The 12,035-nt window shown below is 34.8% G+C and overlaps 1 protein-coding gene across 3 annotated transcripts in view; it reads left to right on the top strand.

Annotated features, from left to right (window-relative positions):
* FCHSD2 (FCH and double SH3 domains 2) overlaps window positions 1-12,035 on the top strand; it is a 218,251-nt gene that overhangs the window by 22,724 nt on the left and 183,492 nt on the right. For all 3 annotated transcript variants that reach the window (XM_081065005.1, XM_081065004.1, XM_081065006.1), the window contains one exon: window positions 9,360-9,405. In XM_081065005.1, coding sequence (XP_080921131.1) covers window positions 9,360-9,405 — 46 coding nt within the window. The remainder of the gene's footprint in view (window positions 1-9,359; window positions 9,406-12,035) is intronic.

Below are 12,035 nucleotides of genomic sequence, written 5' to 3'. Positions count from 1 at the left end.
ATCAGAAAATAGAGAATAGAAAAACAATAGAGTGAATCAATGAAACCAAAATTGATTTTCCGAAAAGATCAACAAATCCACAAACCTCTAGCTAGTCTGAAAACAAAAAAGGAGAGAGAGAAGATGCAATTAACTAGAATCAGAAATAAAAGTGGGGACATTACTTCCTATGCTATTGGAATAAAAAGGATTATAAGAGTACTATGACGAAGTGTATGCCAACAAAGTGGATAACCTGGATAAAAGGAAAAAATTTCTAGAAAAACGCTGATTACTAAAACCAAGAAGAAATAGAAATTCTCAATAGACCTTTAACAAATAAAGAGATTGAATTAGTAATCAAAAAACCTTCCAACAAAGACAAGTCGAGAACTAGAACAGTATCTTGGGTGAATTTCACTAAATAGCTAAAGAAGAATTAACACCAATCCTTCTCAAACTTCCAAAAAGTGGAAGAGGAGGGAACACTCCTCTAACACATTCTATGAGGTCCTCATTACTTTGATATTAAAGTTAGACAAAGATACCGCAAGAAAACCACAGATCAGTATCCTTCTGAACATGCATGCAAAAATCCTCATCAAAGTACTAGCAAGCCAAATCCAACAACACATTAAAAGGATTATACACTGATGAAGTAAAATTCATCCCAGGAATGCAAAAGTTCAGCGTAGGAAAATCAATGAGTGAAATATTGTCATATTAATAGAACAAAGAAAAAGAACCCACGTGATTATCTCAATAGAGGCAGAAAAAGCATTTTACAAAATTCAACACCTTTTCATCATAAAAGTACTCAGTGAACTAGGAATAGAAGGAAACTTCCTTACATGATGCCACTGCTAGCTATTCTCTTGTAACTTTGACGTACTATAATTCTATTTGGAAGTGGTATTTGCTTCATTAGTGTTTTTTGTTTTTAATTTAAGTTGTAAAAATTCACTTGAAATTTTTGGTTACATAATTCATCAGCTTCATGGCAGCATTTGACTACTAGGTTTTTCCTGTTTTTCCTGTATTTGTATAGATTTCGTATTTGTATAGATTCTGTTCCTGCTTCCTTTTCAGTTATTTCTTTTTGAATGAAGAGGGTTTTTCCTATGCTACTTTTTGGAATACCAGAAGTAGATAGCTCAGAGTAGCTGTCGTCTTCCAAATTTACAGTAATTTTCTTTCCAGTGCGGCTTGTGTGTATGCGTTTATTTTCGTTCTCCTCAGCCAGAAAAGATTGGCTGCTGCAAGGCCATTCATAGTGCAGTTGTCTCACTGTCTTTTTGCCACACTAGTAGCCTAATTTTTGCCAGCATAACTTGTTTGTGTGATTCTTAATTTAGTACTGTCTCTCCTCTACTTTTTCAAACAATGAACAGCAAAGCTCCCTCCACCAGCCTATGTCCCCTGCTTCTGTTGTTGCAAATATGGTTTAAATTTTATACCTCAGGAAGTGCTCTTGATGAAATTTACTCTCCTCACCCCCGTTGAGTTTTGGACCCTCATGCCTTATATTTACCTCTTTCTTCAGTTTAATTGTCTCTGTTTTGGCTCATATTCCACTTATATTTCATGTTTCCTAGTTTTATTGGAGATCATGTTTGCATTTATGTTTTTGTTGGTTTGGGATAATTTCTGAAAGAAGGGAGATTCTGACTACTCTGCCATCTAAGACAAAAGTACTCAAAATGTTTTTTGGGTATTTTTTTGTCCCCTCCCCCTTGCCCGCCTCCCCCCCACCCCCGTTTTTTAAGGCCTTGTTTCTCAGTCTAGTTGTGTAGGACACAGCTCCCTGGCCCATGCTTATATTATGAGCCTTGTGCTTCCCCTGGCTGAGGCAGTCGGTCACCGGTCATTGGTCGGCAGCTCATGTTTGCCGGCTGCCACTGGCCCCTCATGGTAGCACAGGTCAGCACACAGCAGCTCACACTGACCTTCCAGCTGCTCATGGCAGCCCAGCTCGAGGGAGAGCTGTTGTTCACAGTCTTAGCTGTAGAGGGCGCAGCTCACTGGCCCATGTGGGAATTGAACCGGCGACCTCGGCGTTAGGAGCTTGGCGCTCCAACCACCTGAGCCACTGGACTGCCCCTAAAATGTATTTTTTTTGTTAGTGCTTTGCATATTCATTTTGCATAGTCAAAATATTTAAACTATTAAATTTCATAAACTGTGGAATGTGATATTTTCACTTATTTACCAAATAGTTTTCTAGCATTTACTACATGCCAAGTCTATTCTAAGTGGTTTACAAATATGTACTCATTTAATCCTTATAATAATCTTGTGAGGTAGGTGTTCTTTTTATTACCATTTAATCGATAGAAACTGAAGCACAGTAAGGAAAATTAACTTGCCCAAGGTTACCCAATTAATAAGAAATAAGAACACTTTCTACTTTTCATTCTATGACTACAGCATGTATGGTTCTTGGCATCATCTATTTATACCTTATGCTAATGAATCCCTTAAGAGTAGCGTCCATGTCCCATTCATCTTTATATTCCCAGTGCATATTTAATAGAATACCTGAAATTCTGAAGATACTCCATAAATGTTGTTGGTGAATTAATATTCTTTATTAGGAGCCAAATAATTTCCTCTCAGCAAGACTTACGTAACTTCAGTTGTTCATACTGCTTGCCGTGTTTAAATTTTTTTTTTCTCATGTCATCATGTTGATACTATTGCCATATTTGCTGTAATAATACCTTTAAAAATAGCCATTGTGGGGGCCGGCCTGGGGCTCAGGCGGTTGGCGCTCTATGCTCCTAATGCCAAAGGCTGTCGGTTCGATTCCCCCATGGGCCAGTGGGCTCTCCACTGTGTGACAAGGTTGCCAGTTTGACTACTCAACTCCTGCAAGGGATGGTGGGCTGTGCCCCCTGCAACTAGCAATGGCAACTGGACCTAGAGCTGAGCTGCGCCCTCCACAACTAAGACTGAAAGGACAACTTGACTTGGAAAAGTCCCTGGAAATGCACTCTGTTCTCCTTCCCCAATAAAATTAAAAAAAAAAAAAGAAAAAGCCATTGTTTTCAAGAACAAAATTACAAAGATTTCTTTATAAAAGAGTTATCAATGTGCTGATAATATAAGCACTAGTTCCGTTACCTGTTTGCTGTACATGCTAAAATAATATTTTTTATATCCTAATATTAGTTATATTTAAACAGTATAATTTATAAAATAACAGAAGTCAACCAACTCAAGGTAGTAAAAATGTGGTGGTCCTCATGTAGTTCATTTGTTTTTATTGCTGAATTTTATTTCATTGTAAGAATATGTCACCATTTGTTGTATTGATGGACACATGGACTGTTTCCTATTTTTGGTTATTTATAAATAAAGATGCTGTAAATATTTTCGTCAGGTGTTTTTGTGGCATGTTTTCATTTCTTTTGGTAAATGCCTAGCATTAGAATTGCTATAGCAAGTTAGATTTATGATTAGTTAGTTGACGTAAGAAACTTTCAAACCTTTGGAGAATTTTTATAAGAGTTTATTTGCACCAAACTGATGATATGCTGAGGAGTAGGATCTCAAATACTTTAGAGAATGACAGTTTTGCAGTTTCTTTTATGCATTTGGACTTAAGGAGGGAACATAAGGAAAATTACATGAAGGTGGAAGAAAGCAAGGTGGGAAATCTCTACAATTGGGTTACAGGATAGTTAACAAGATTCTGTGCTCTCTTGAGGGTAGTTACCTCTCTGAGGGGTCTGTAAAAGGGGCATTTCAAAGGTGTGTTAATCTAGATGCACAAGAACAATGGGCAGGGCTTGCGTAAGGTGGAGAGAAACCTTTTATAGGCCTGGGGCGTGACTACTCACCGTGACCTAGCCAGTTAGGAATTTATGATCAAGTCATCCGGGGGGGTTACTTTCAGTTAGATTTATTACAGAGCCCCCTTTTCATCCTAACTTATACAAGAAATACCAAATATTTTTTTCCCTCAAAGTGGTTGTATCTATATTACCACCACCAACATGTTAAGTTTCATTGCTCTATATCTTCACTGATATATAGGTATATATAGTTATCAGACTTTTTCGTGTTAGCCATTCTAGTGGGTGTGTTTATTTTAATTTTTAACATTCATCATTATGGTTATTGAAATCCCATTTCAATTATTACCATTAATAATTTGAATATTATTACATTTTCTGCTTATTCTGGTAATGAGTTACAGGGTTCAGGATCCCAAGACAACTCTCACTTCTGACACCAACTGCAACTTTGGGGGTCTTCAAAATCACCCTCACTTCAGACATGACTTTCAAGATTGGGGGTCTCCAAGACCACCCTCAGATTTGATAATTTTTTAAAATACTCATAGAGTTCACTGCAAGTTTACTAAAAGTTATGGTTTATTATAATGAAAGGATATATATTAAAATCAGCCAAGCGAAGTGGTATCACTAAGGTATGATTGACTGCCCATATGTCTGACATTAGTCTCCAGCTCCTTTAGAGGTGGCCCAACCTCCATCTTCACCCCCCCCCCCAATAAATTACATTGTTAGTATGGACTGTCTGGCATGGTTTAAGGTCTCTAGGTAAATAAAAATACTCTTATCAGGCATGACATTCCATAAGTTTACATATTACTTCCCAGAAGCCAAGGGCAAAAGCTAGACCTCTCTTTAGTCAAGGTTAATCCTTTACTGTATACTTATATACTTTCCTGGGTTTTTAAAGTGCATGTACGCAAAATGGTTTTGTTAACTGATATAATCTGTGACCAACATTAAGAAACTTAACTGGTCCATATGAATATAGATTGTGATCTTGGTTCTGCCTGTCCCAGGAGCTAACCTGTTGAGCTATTTAATTCAAGCTTATGGAGTCTGAAAACTGATTATTAGTTTCTGTTCATTCATTTATTCATTCACTCAGCAAACATTTATTGGAGATCTGCAGTGTTCAGGCACTGTGTTACAGTATAAATGTAAAGCACATTCATTGCTCCCAGGGAAATCCACAATCAATTCACAGACAATTATGTACTTGAAGCGGTTCGGTGTTACAAGATGCTGGAGGACCTCAGGGGAGGGGTATTTAAGTCACAAATGGAATTCAGGAAGACTTCTCATGGGAGGTCATGCTTGAGCTAAGTTTTGAAGGATGAGGAAGGTTTAGTGCAAATAAGGGGCAAAGGGAATTTCAAGGAAAAAGGACCACGTTTGCTAGAGTGTGAAAATATGAGCCTCCTGGTCCTTTTAAGAAACTTAGCTGGATTGTGAATGGGGGCGTTTACTAAGATGAAGCCCCACTAGCAGTTAAGTCCTGACAGTCAACAGCTTCTTCTGTCATGTTAAAGGCATTTAGATTTTTTTACTCTGGGAGTGATGAGCCATTTCAGAAATGTTAGGCAGAGAATGGTTTGTTTCATCAGGTTTGTTTTAGGAAAATTATTTAAAACGTTAGAGTTTCTTAAAGAATTATTTATTGCAGGCACTTACTCCTTTCTATATGATATGAAATTCAAAAATATAAATGGATGAGTTGATTGAAAATTCATACTTTTATATCTTTAATTGTTTATAATTATAGAAAATAATAGATCATTATTGGGAAAAAAAAAACATAGAATCAGAGTAGAAAATAAGTCTCTTGCCCCTTCCTTTAATAATAAAAATTTACCATATGTTCCTTTTTGTTATTTCCTTCCACTGTCCTCACATATTTTATTTTTTATACATATGAGGTAATATTAAATTTTTTGTTTTAGGTCTTATATTCAACTCTTTAATCCATTTTGAGTTAATTTTGTGTATGGTGTAAGATAGCAATCTAGTTTCATTGTTTTGCATGTGGCTTTCCAATTTTCCCAACACCATTTATTGAAGAGGCTTTCCTCACTCCATTGTAAGTTTTTGGCTCCTTTGTTGAAAATCTGTTGCCCATATGTATGTGGGTTTATTTCTGAGTACTCAATTCTGTTCCATTGGTCTCTGTTTCTGTTTTTCTGCAAATACCATACTGTTTTGATTATTGTAGCTTTGTAGTACAGTTTGAAGTCAGGGAGTATAGTGCCTCTGTCTTTGTTCTTTTTTTCTCAGGATTGCTTTGCTATTTGGGGTCTTTTGTAGTTTCATACATATTTGGGGATTTTTGTTGTATTTTTATGAAAAATGCCATTGGGATTTTGATGGGGATTGCTTTAAATCTGTATATTGCTTTAGGTAAATACTCAAATAAATAAAATCAGAAATGAAAGAGGAGAAGTTACAATGGACACCACCAAAATACAAAGAATATGGTGATGGAAGGAGAACTGATTCTGGGTGGTGAACACACAATGCAATATACATAGATGATGTTTTATATAAATGTACACTTGAAACATATAATTCTAACCAATGTCACCCCAATAAATTTAATAAAAAAACAAAGAATACTACAATAGGCTATATATGCCACCAAATTTGATGACCAAGAAGAAATGAACAAATTCTTAGAAATATATAACCTTCATAGAAGAACCATGAAGAACTGGAAAACCTAAATAAAACAATAGTAATGAAATTGAAACAGTAATCATCAGAAACCTCCCAAGACAACAAAAGTGCGGGACTGGGTTTCACCAGTGAATTCTACCAAAGAGTAAAAGAAGGTTTAATACCTATCCTCCTCAAATTCTCCCAAAAAATTGAAGAAGAGGGACTACTTCCTTACTCATTTTATGAGGCTAACATTACCCTGATACCAAAAGCAGGCAAAGACACATACACACAAAGAAAATTATAGGCCAGTATCTCTATCTCTGATGAACATAGATGCAAAAATCCTAAACAAAATGTTAGAAAATCAAATACAACAATACATTAAAAAGATAGTAACTCTTGATCAAGTGGGGTTCATTCCAGGGACATAAGAATGGTTCAGTATATGCATGTTAATCAATGTTGCTACACCACATTAACAAAATAAGATAAAAATTATGTCATCATACATAGATGCAGAAAAAGCATTTGACAAGATAAAACATCCATTTATAATTCAAATACTCAATAAAATTAGTATAGAAGGAAAGCACCTCAACATAATAAAGATCATCTATGACAGGCCTTCAGCTAATACCGTACTCAGTGGTGAAAAACTGCAAGTTTTTCCTGTAAGATCAGAAACAAGACAAGCATGCTCGCTCTCATCTCTGTCATTTAACATAGTGTTGGAAGTCCTCGCCAGGGCAATCAGGCAAGAAAATGAAATAAATGGCATCCAAACTGGGAATGAAGAAGTAAAATTATTTGTGAATGACATGATTCTATGTATAGAAAACCCTAGACTCCATGAAAAGACTCTTAGAAACAATAAAAATACAGTAAAGTTACATTATAAAAAATTCGTTGCATTCCTATATACTAACAGTGAAATAAGAGGAAAAAAATGAAAACAATCCCATTTACAATTGCAACAAAAGAGATAAAATACCTAGGAATAAAGTTAATAAAGGAAGTGAAAACTACAAGACATTATTGAAAGAAATTGAACAAGACACAAAGAAATGGAAAGATATTCCATGTTCATGGATTAGAAGAATTAATGTTCTTAAAATGGCCATCTTACCTAAGTCCAATTTTAGTAAAATAACATGGATGTAAAAAGGTGTGTGCATATGCTTATGAGTGTGTATTTATTTAAAAATAAGGACTTTATTTTTTCAAACACAATACATATTCTTACTAAAACACCAGAAAATATAGAAAGCAAAAGCAAAAGAAGGAAGTGAAAACCTGTAATCCCACTACTCAGAAAAACCTTTCTATTTTGGTATATCTATATGTGTATATATAAATATATCTATATAAAAAAAAATATATATATGTATATACAATGCCAAATACATATATATGTGTGTGTATATGTATCTGTATGTATGTACAATACAATATATAAATGCATGTAGAATATATAGTGTGTATATATATGCATATATAATATAATACATAGTTTATGTGTTTTCTCTTGAGGAGAGTAGACTAATTGTGTTTAGAGGACTGTGTTAAATGCTTTATAATGCGCAGTACCCCATAAGGAGCAGGATGTTGCTCAACTGTGATTTTCTTCCATTTTTTTAAATTGTGGTAAAATGCACATAACATAAAATGTACTATCTTAACCAGTTTGAAGTGTACAGTTTAGTGGTATTAAGTACATTCATATTCTGCAACCATCTCTACCATTGAATTCTTTTCATCTTGAAAAACTGAAACTTGATGCCTATTAAATAATGACTCCTCTGATCCCCTCCTCCCAGCCCTTGGCAGCATTCTACCTTCTGTCTGTATGATTTTAACTGCTCCAGGTACTTCTGTAAGTGGAATCTTGCAGTATTTGTCTTTTTGTGACTGAGTTATTTCACTTAGCATACTGTCCTCAAGGTTCATTCATTTTAGAGAATCTGTGAGGATTTCCTTCCTTTTTAAGGCTAAATAATAGTTATGCACCCAAAACAAATGTAGTGAGATCTTAGATAGCTGCATTTCTTATATGAGAAATAAATAGCCATTTTGATTTTGGCTTATTGCCTTTTTCCTATTCCAGCTCTTTTCTTTACATTTTTCACTATTTACTCTGTTATCTCTGCCTTAATGAAGTGCTTTTAAGAGCACAGATCTCTGATACCTACAGAAAAGTCTTTAACCTCAGGCTATTCAAGGTAAATTGTTAATATTATGTTTCATTGACTCCACCTGACCTATGGTTTTTAAGGTACACTGTTATTTCACGTACTGTTAAGATAGAAGAAAATACTGCCAATCATTATTAAAAGTTGAATCCCAATATAATAAATGTTTCAATGTGAAAAGTGTTTACCATTGTATTATAACTCTTGTGAAAGATTGGAATGAATGAAATGATTTGACTGTTTTTTATGTGAAGAAGCTGTTCAAAATTTGTCTTTGACCTTGTTTTCTGTAGTTCTTTTTCTACATTGGTTAAGTTAGTAAATATTTTTAGTGCCTACTATACCATTCTAATAACAGTAGCTTATATTTACAGTTTTTACTATGTGCTAGACACTTTTGAGCACTTTATTTTAAATAACTAAATTTTACTTTATCCCTGTGAGGTGGAAATACTGTTACTATTCCCATTTTACTAAAGAGAAAACTGAGGCACAGAGAAGACAAATGACCTGACCAAGGTTATACAGCTCGTAAGTGGTGGAGCTAGGATTTGAATGTAGATTGCCTGACTCCAGAGTCTACGATATCAACAGTATTTCTAGGTACATAAGATGAATAAAATATTGTCCTTTCCTTCAGAACAGCTTATCAGGCATACTTGAGAGTACATTGATAAATCTACAGGAAATTATTGTTATACTTTTGATAATGAATTTTTATTTGTGTTTTTAGGACATTCAGTCAGAAGAAGGCTGCTATTGAAAGAGAGTATGCACAGGTAAGCTTGGCAATGGAGGTCCCATTCTAAGTATACCTCTTTATAAGGTATAAGGGAGACATGGTTGTTGGAGAGAAGCTTTGGTATCTCTGCCTCCTCCTTTTCTTCTTATTTCTGGCTATCTCACTTTGATTCCCCTTTTACTCCATTTGAATCTTCAGATGAGGAACTAAGTTTCTCCTTACTATAAAGAAGGTTGTGAATCTTTTGGGAGAAGATAATATTTACAATATTTGTAAAATATTTATGAGTATAAATAATAATGAATACATTTAAAAAGTATATATACTCATTCTCCCTTATATATATCAGTCTCTGCAGTTTTATGAAAGGTCGTTTTCGTTCAATCAGCCATTTATTTCTCATTAGGTCCTGTTGATAGAGAATGGTGTGCTTTCAGTAGATGGTATGGCACTATTTTTAGGGAAATTTAAGAATTTATTTATTTTATTTTAATTTGAATCTTATTTGCTCTCAGAGAGCTAAATGTGTCAAGAAAAATTATGCTGGTATATTGTTTTGTGGATATGTAAGAATTAATAACTTACCCTTCCTTGTACAAAAAGGTTCTAACATTATTTGGAAATTTTGGCCCATATAGCAATTACTTTCTATATGGAGTAGAATTCTAAAACTGATCCCCCCCCCAAAAAAAAAAATTGTAAAAGTGGTATTTGTAACATAATTCTAAAATACAGGAGAATGTTAGAAGGAAAAATTAACACCCAGGAAATGCTGTACATAGAAGAAATGCTGCTATTGATATTCTTATTATAAATAATGAAATTGGGACATGATGTTTTTGTATTTTGTCAAATTTTGATTTTAGTATTCTAATTTTATTGTAGTTAACTAGGTAGCTATGTGTCTATATATATTTTTTTAATTTATTGGGGTGACAATTGTTAGTGAAATTACATAGATTTCAGGTGTACAATTCTGTATTACATCATCTGTAAATCCCACTGTGTGTTCACCACCCAAGTCAGTTTTCCTTCCATCACCATATAATTGATCCCTCTTACCCTCATCTCCTTCCCCCCACCCCCTTTACCCTCTGGTAACCACTAAACTATTGTCTGTGTCTATGAGTTTTTGTTTCTCATTTGTTTGTCTTGTTCTTTTGTTGTTTTTGGTTTATATACCACGTATCAGTGAAATCATAGGGTTCTCTGCTTTTTCTGTCTGACTCATTTCGCTTAGAATTATACTCTCAAGATCCATCCATGTTGTCACAAATGTTCCTGTATCATCTTTTCTTACTGCCGAATAGTATTCCATTGTGTATATATACCACAACTTCTTTATCCATTCATCTATCGAAGGTTGTTTCCTTGTCTTGGCCACCATAAACAAAGCTGCAATGAACATTGGAGCACATGTGTCTTTATGTATAAATGTTTTCAGATTTTTGGGGTAGATACCCAGGAGAGGGATTGCTGGGTCATATGGTAATTCTATTCGTAATTTCTTGAGGAACCTCCAGTGCCTTCCATAGCGGCTGCACCAGTCTGCATTCCCACCAACAGTGTATGAGGGTTCCTTTTTCTCCACAGCCTCTCCAACACTTGTTACTATTTGTCTTGCTGATGATAGCCATTCTGACTGGGGTGAGGTGATATCTCATTGTGGTTTTTATTTGCATCTCTCTGATGATTAGTGATGTTGAGCATTTTTTCATATGTCTATTTGCCATTTGTATGTCCTCTTTGGAGAAATGTCTCTTCAGGTCCTCTGCCCATTTTTCAATTTGGTTGTTTTTTTGTTGTTGAGCTTCATGAGTTCCTTGTATATTTTGGATATTAGCCCCTTAACGGAGGCACTGTTTGCAAAAATCTTCTCCCATTCAGTCGGTTGCCTCTTTATTTTGTCGGTGGTTTCTCTTGCTGTGCAGAAGCTTTTAAGTTTCATATAGTCCCATTCATTTATTTTAGCTTTTACTTCCATTGCCTTTGGAGTCAAATTCATAAAATGCTCTTTGAAGCATTTTAGTCCATAAGTTTAGTACCTATGTTTTCTATGCAGTTTATTGTGTCAGGTCTTATGCTTACGTCTTTGATCCATTTTGAATTAATTTTGGTACATGGTGACAGATAGGAGTCTAGTTTCATTCTTTTGCACGTGGCTATCCAATTCTCCCAGGACCATTTATTGAAGAGGCTGTCTTTCCTCCATTGTATGTTTTTAGCTTCTTTGTCAAAAATTATCTGTCCATATTTATGTGGTTTTATTTCTGGGTTCTCTATTCTATTCCATTGGTCTATCTGTCTGTTTTTCTGCCAGTACCGTGCTGTTTTGATTATTGTAGCCCTGTAGTACAAGCTAAAGTCAGGGAGTGTGATACCTCCAGTATTGTTCTTTTTTCTTAAGATTGCTTTGGCTATTCGGGGTCTTTTGTGGTTCCAAACAAATCTGATGATTTTTTTGTTCTATTTCTTTAGAAAATGCAATTGGAATTTTGATGGGGATTGCATTAAATCTGTATATTGCTTTGGGTAATATGGCCATTTTAACTATGTTGATTATGTGTCTATATTTTATTAGATGGTCTTAGAAGAGAGTCTCTGTTCCTTGAAATCTAGATAGACCCATTAATTTAGTCATTAGTTATTGTGTGCTTATGTGTCAGG

Source organism: Rhinolophus hipposideros (genome assembly GCF_964194185.1).
Source record: "Rhinolophus hipposideros genome assembly, chromosome: 10".
NCBI classification, from domain to species: domain Eukaryota; kingdom Metazoa; phylum Chordata; class Mammalia; order Chiroptera; family Rhinolophidae; genus Rhinolophus; species Rhinolophus hipposideros.
The sequence above is the reverse complement of the archived record's forward strand: the minus strand, read 5'-3'. Positions and strand labels throughout refer to the sequence as shown.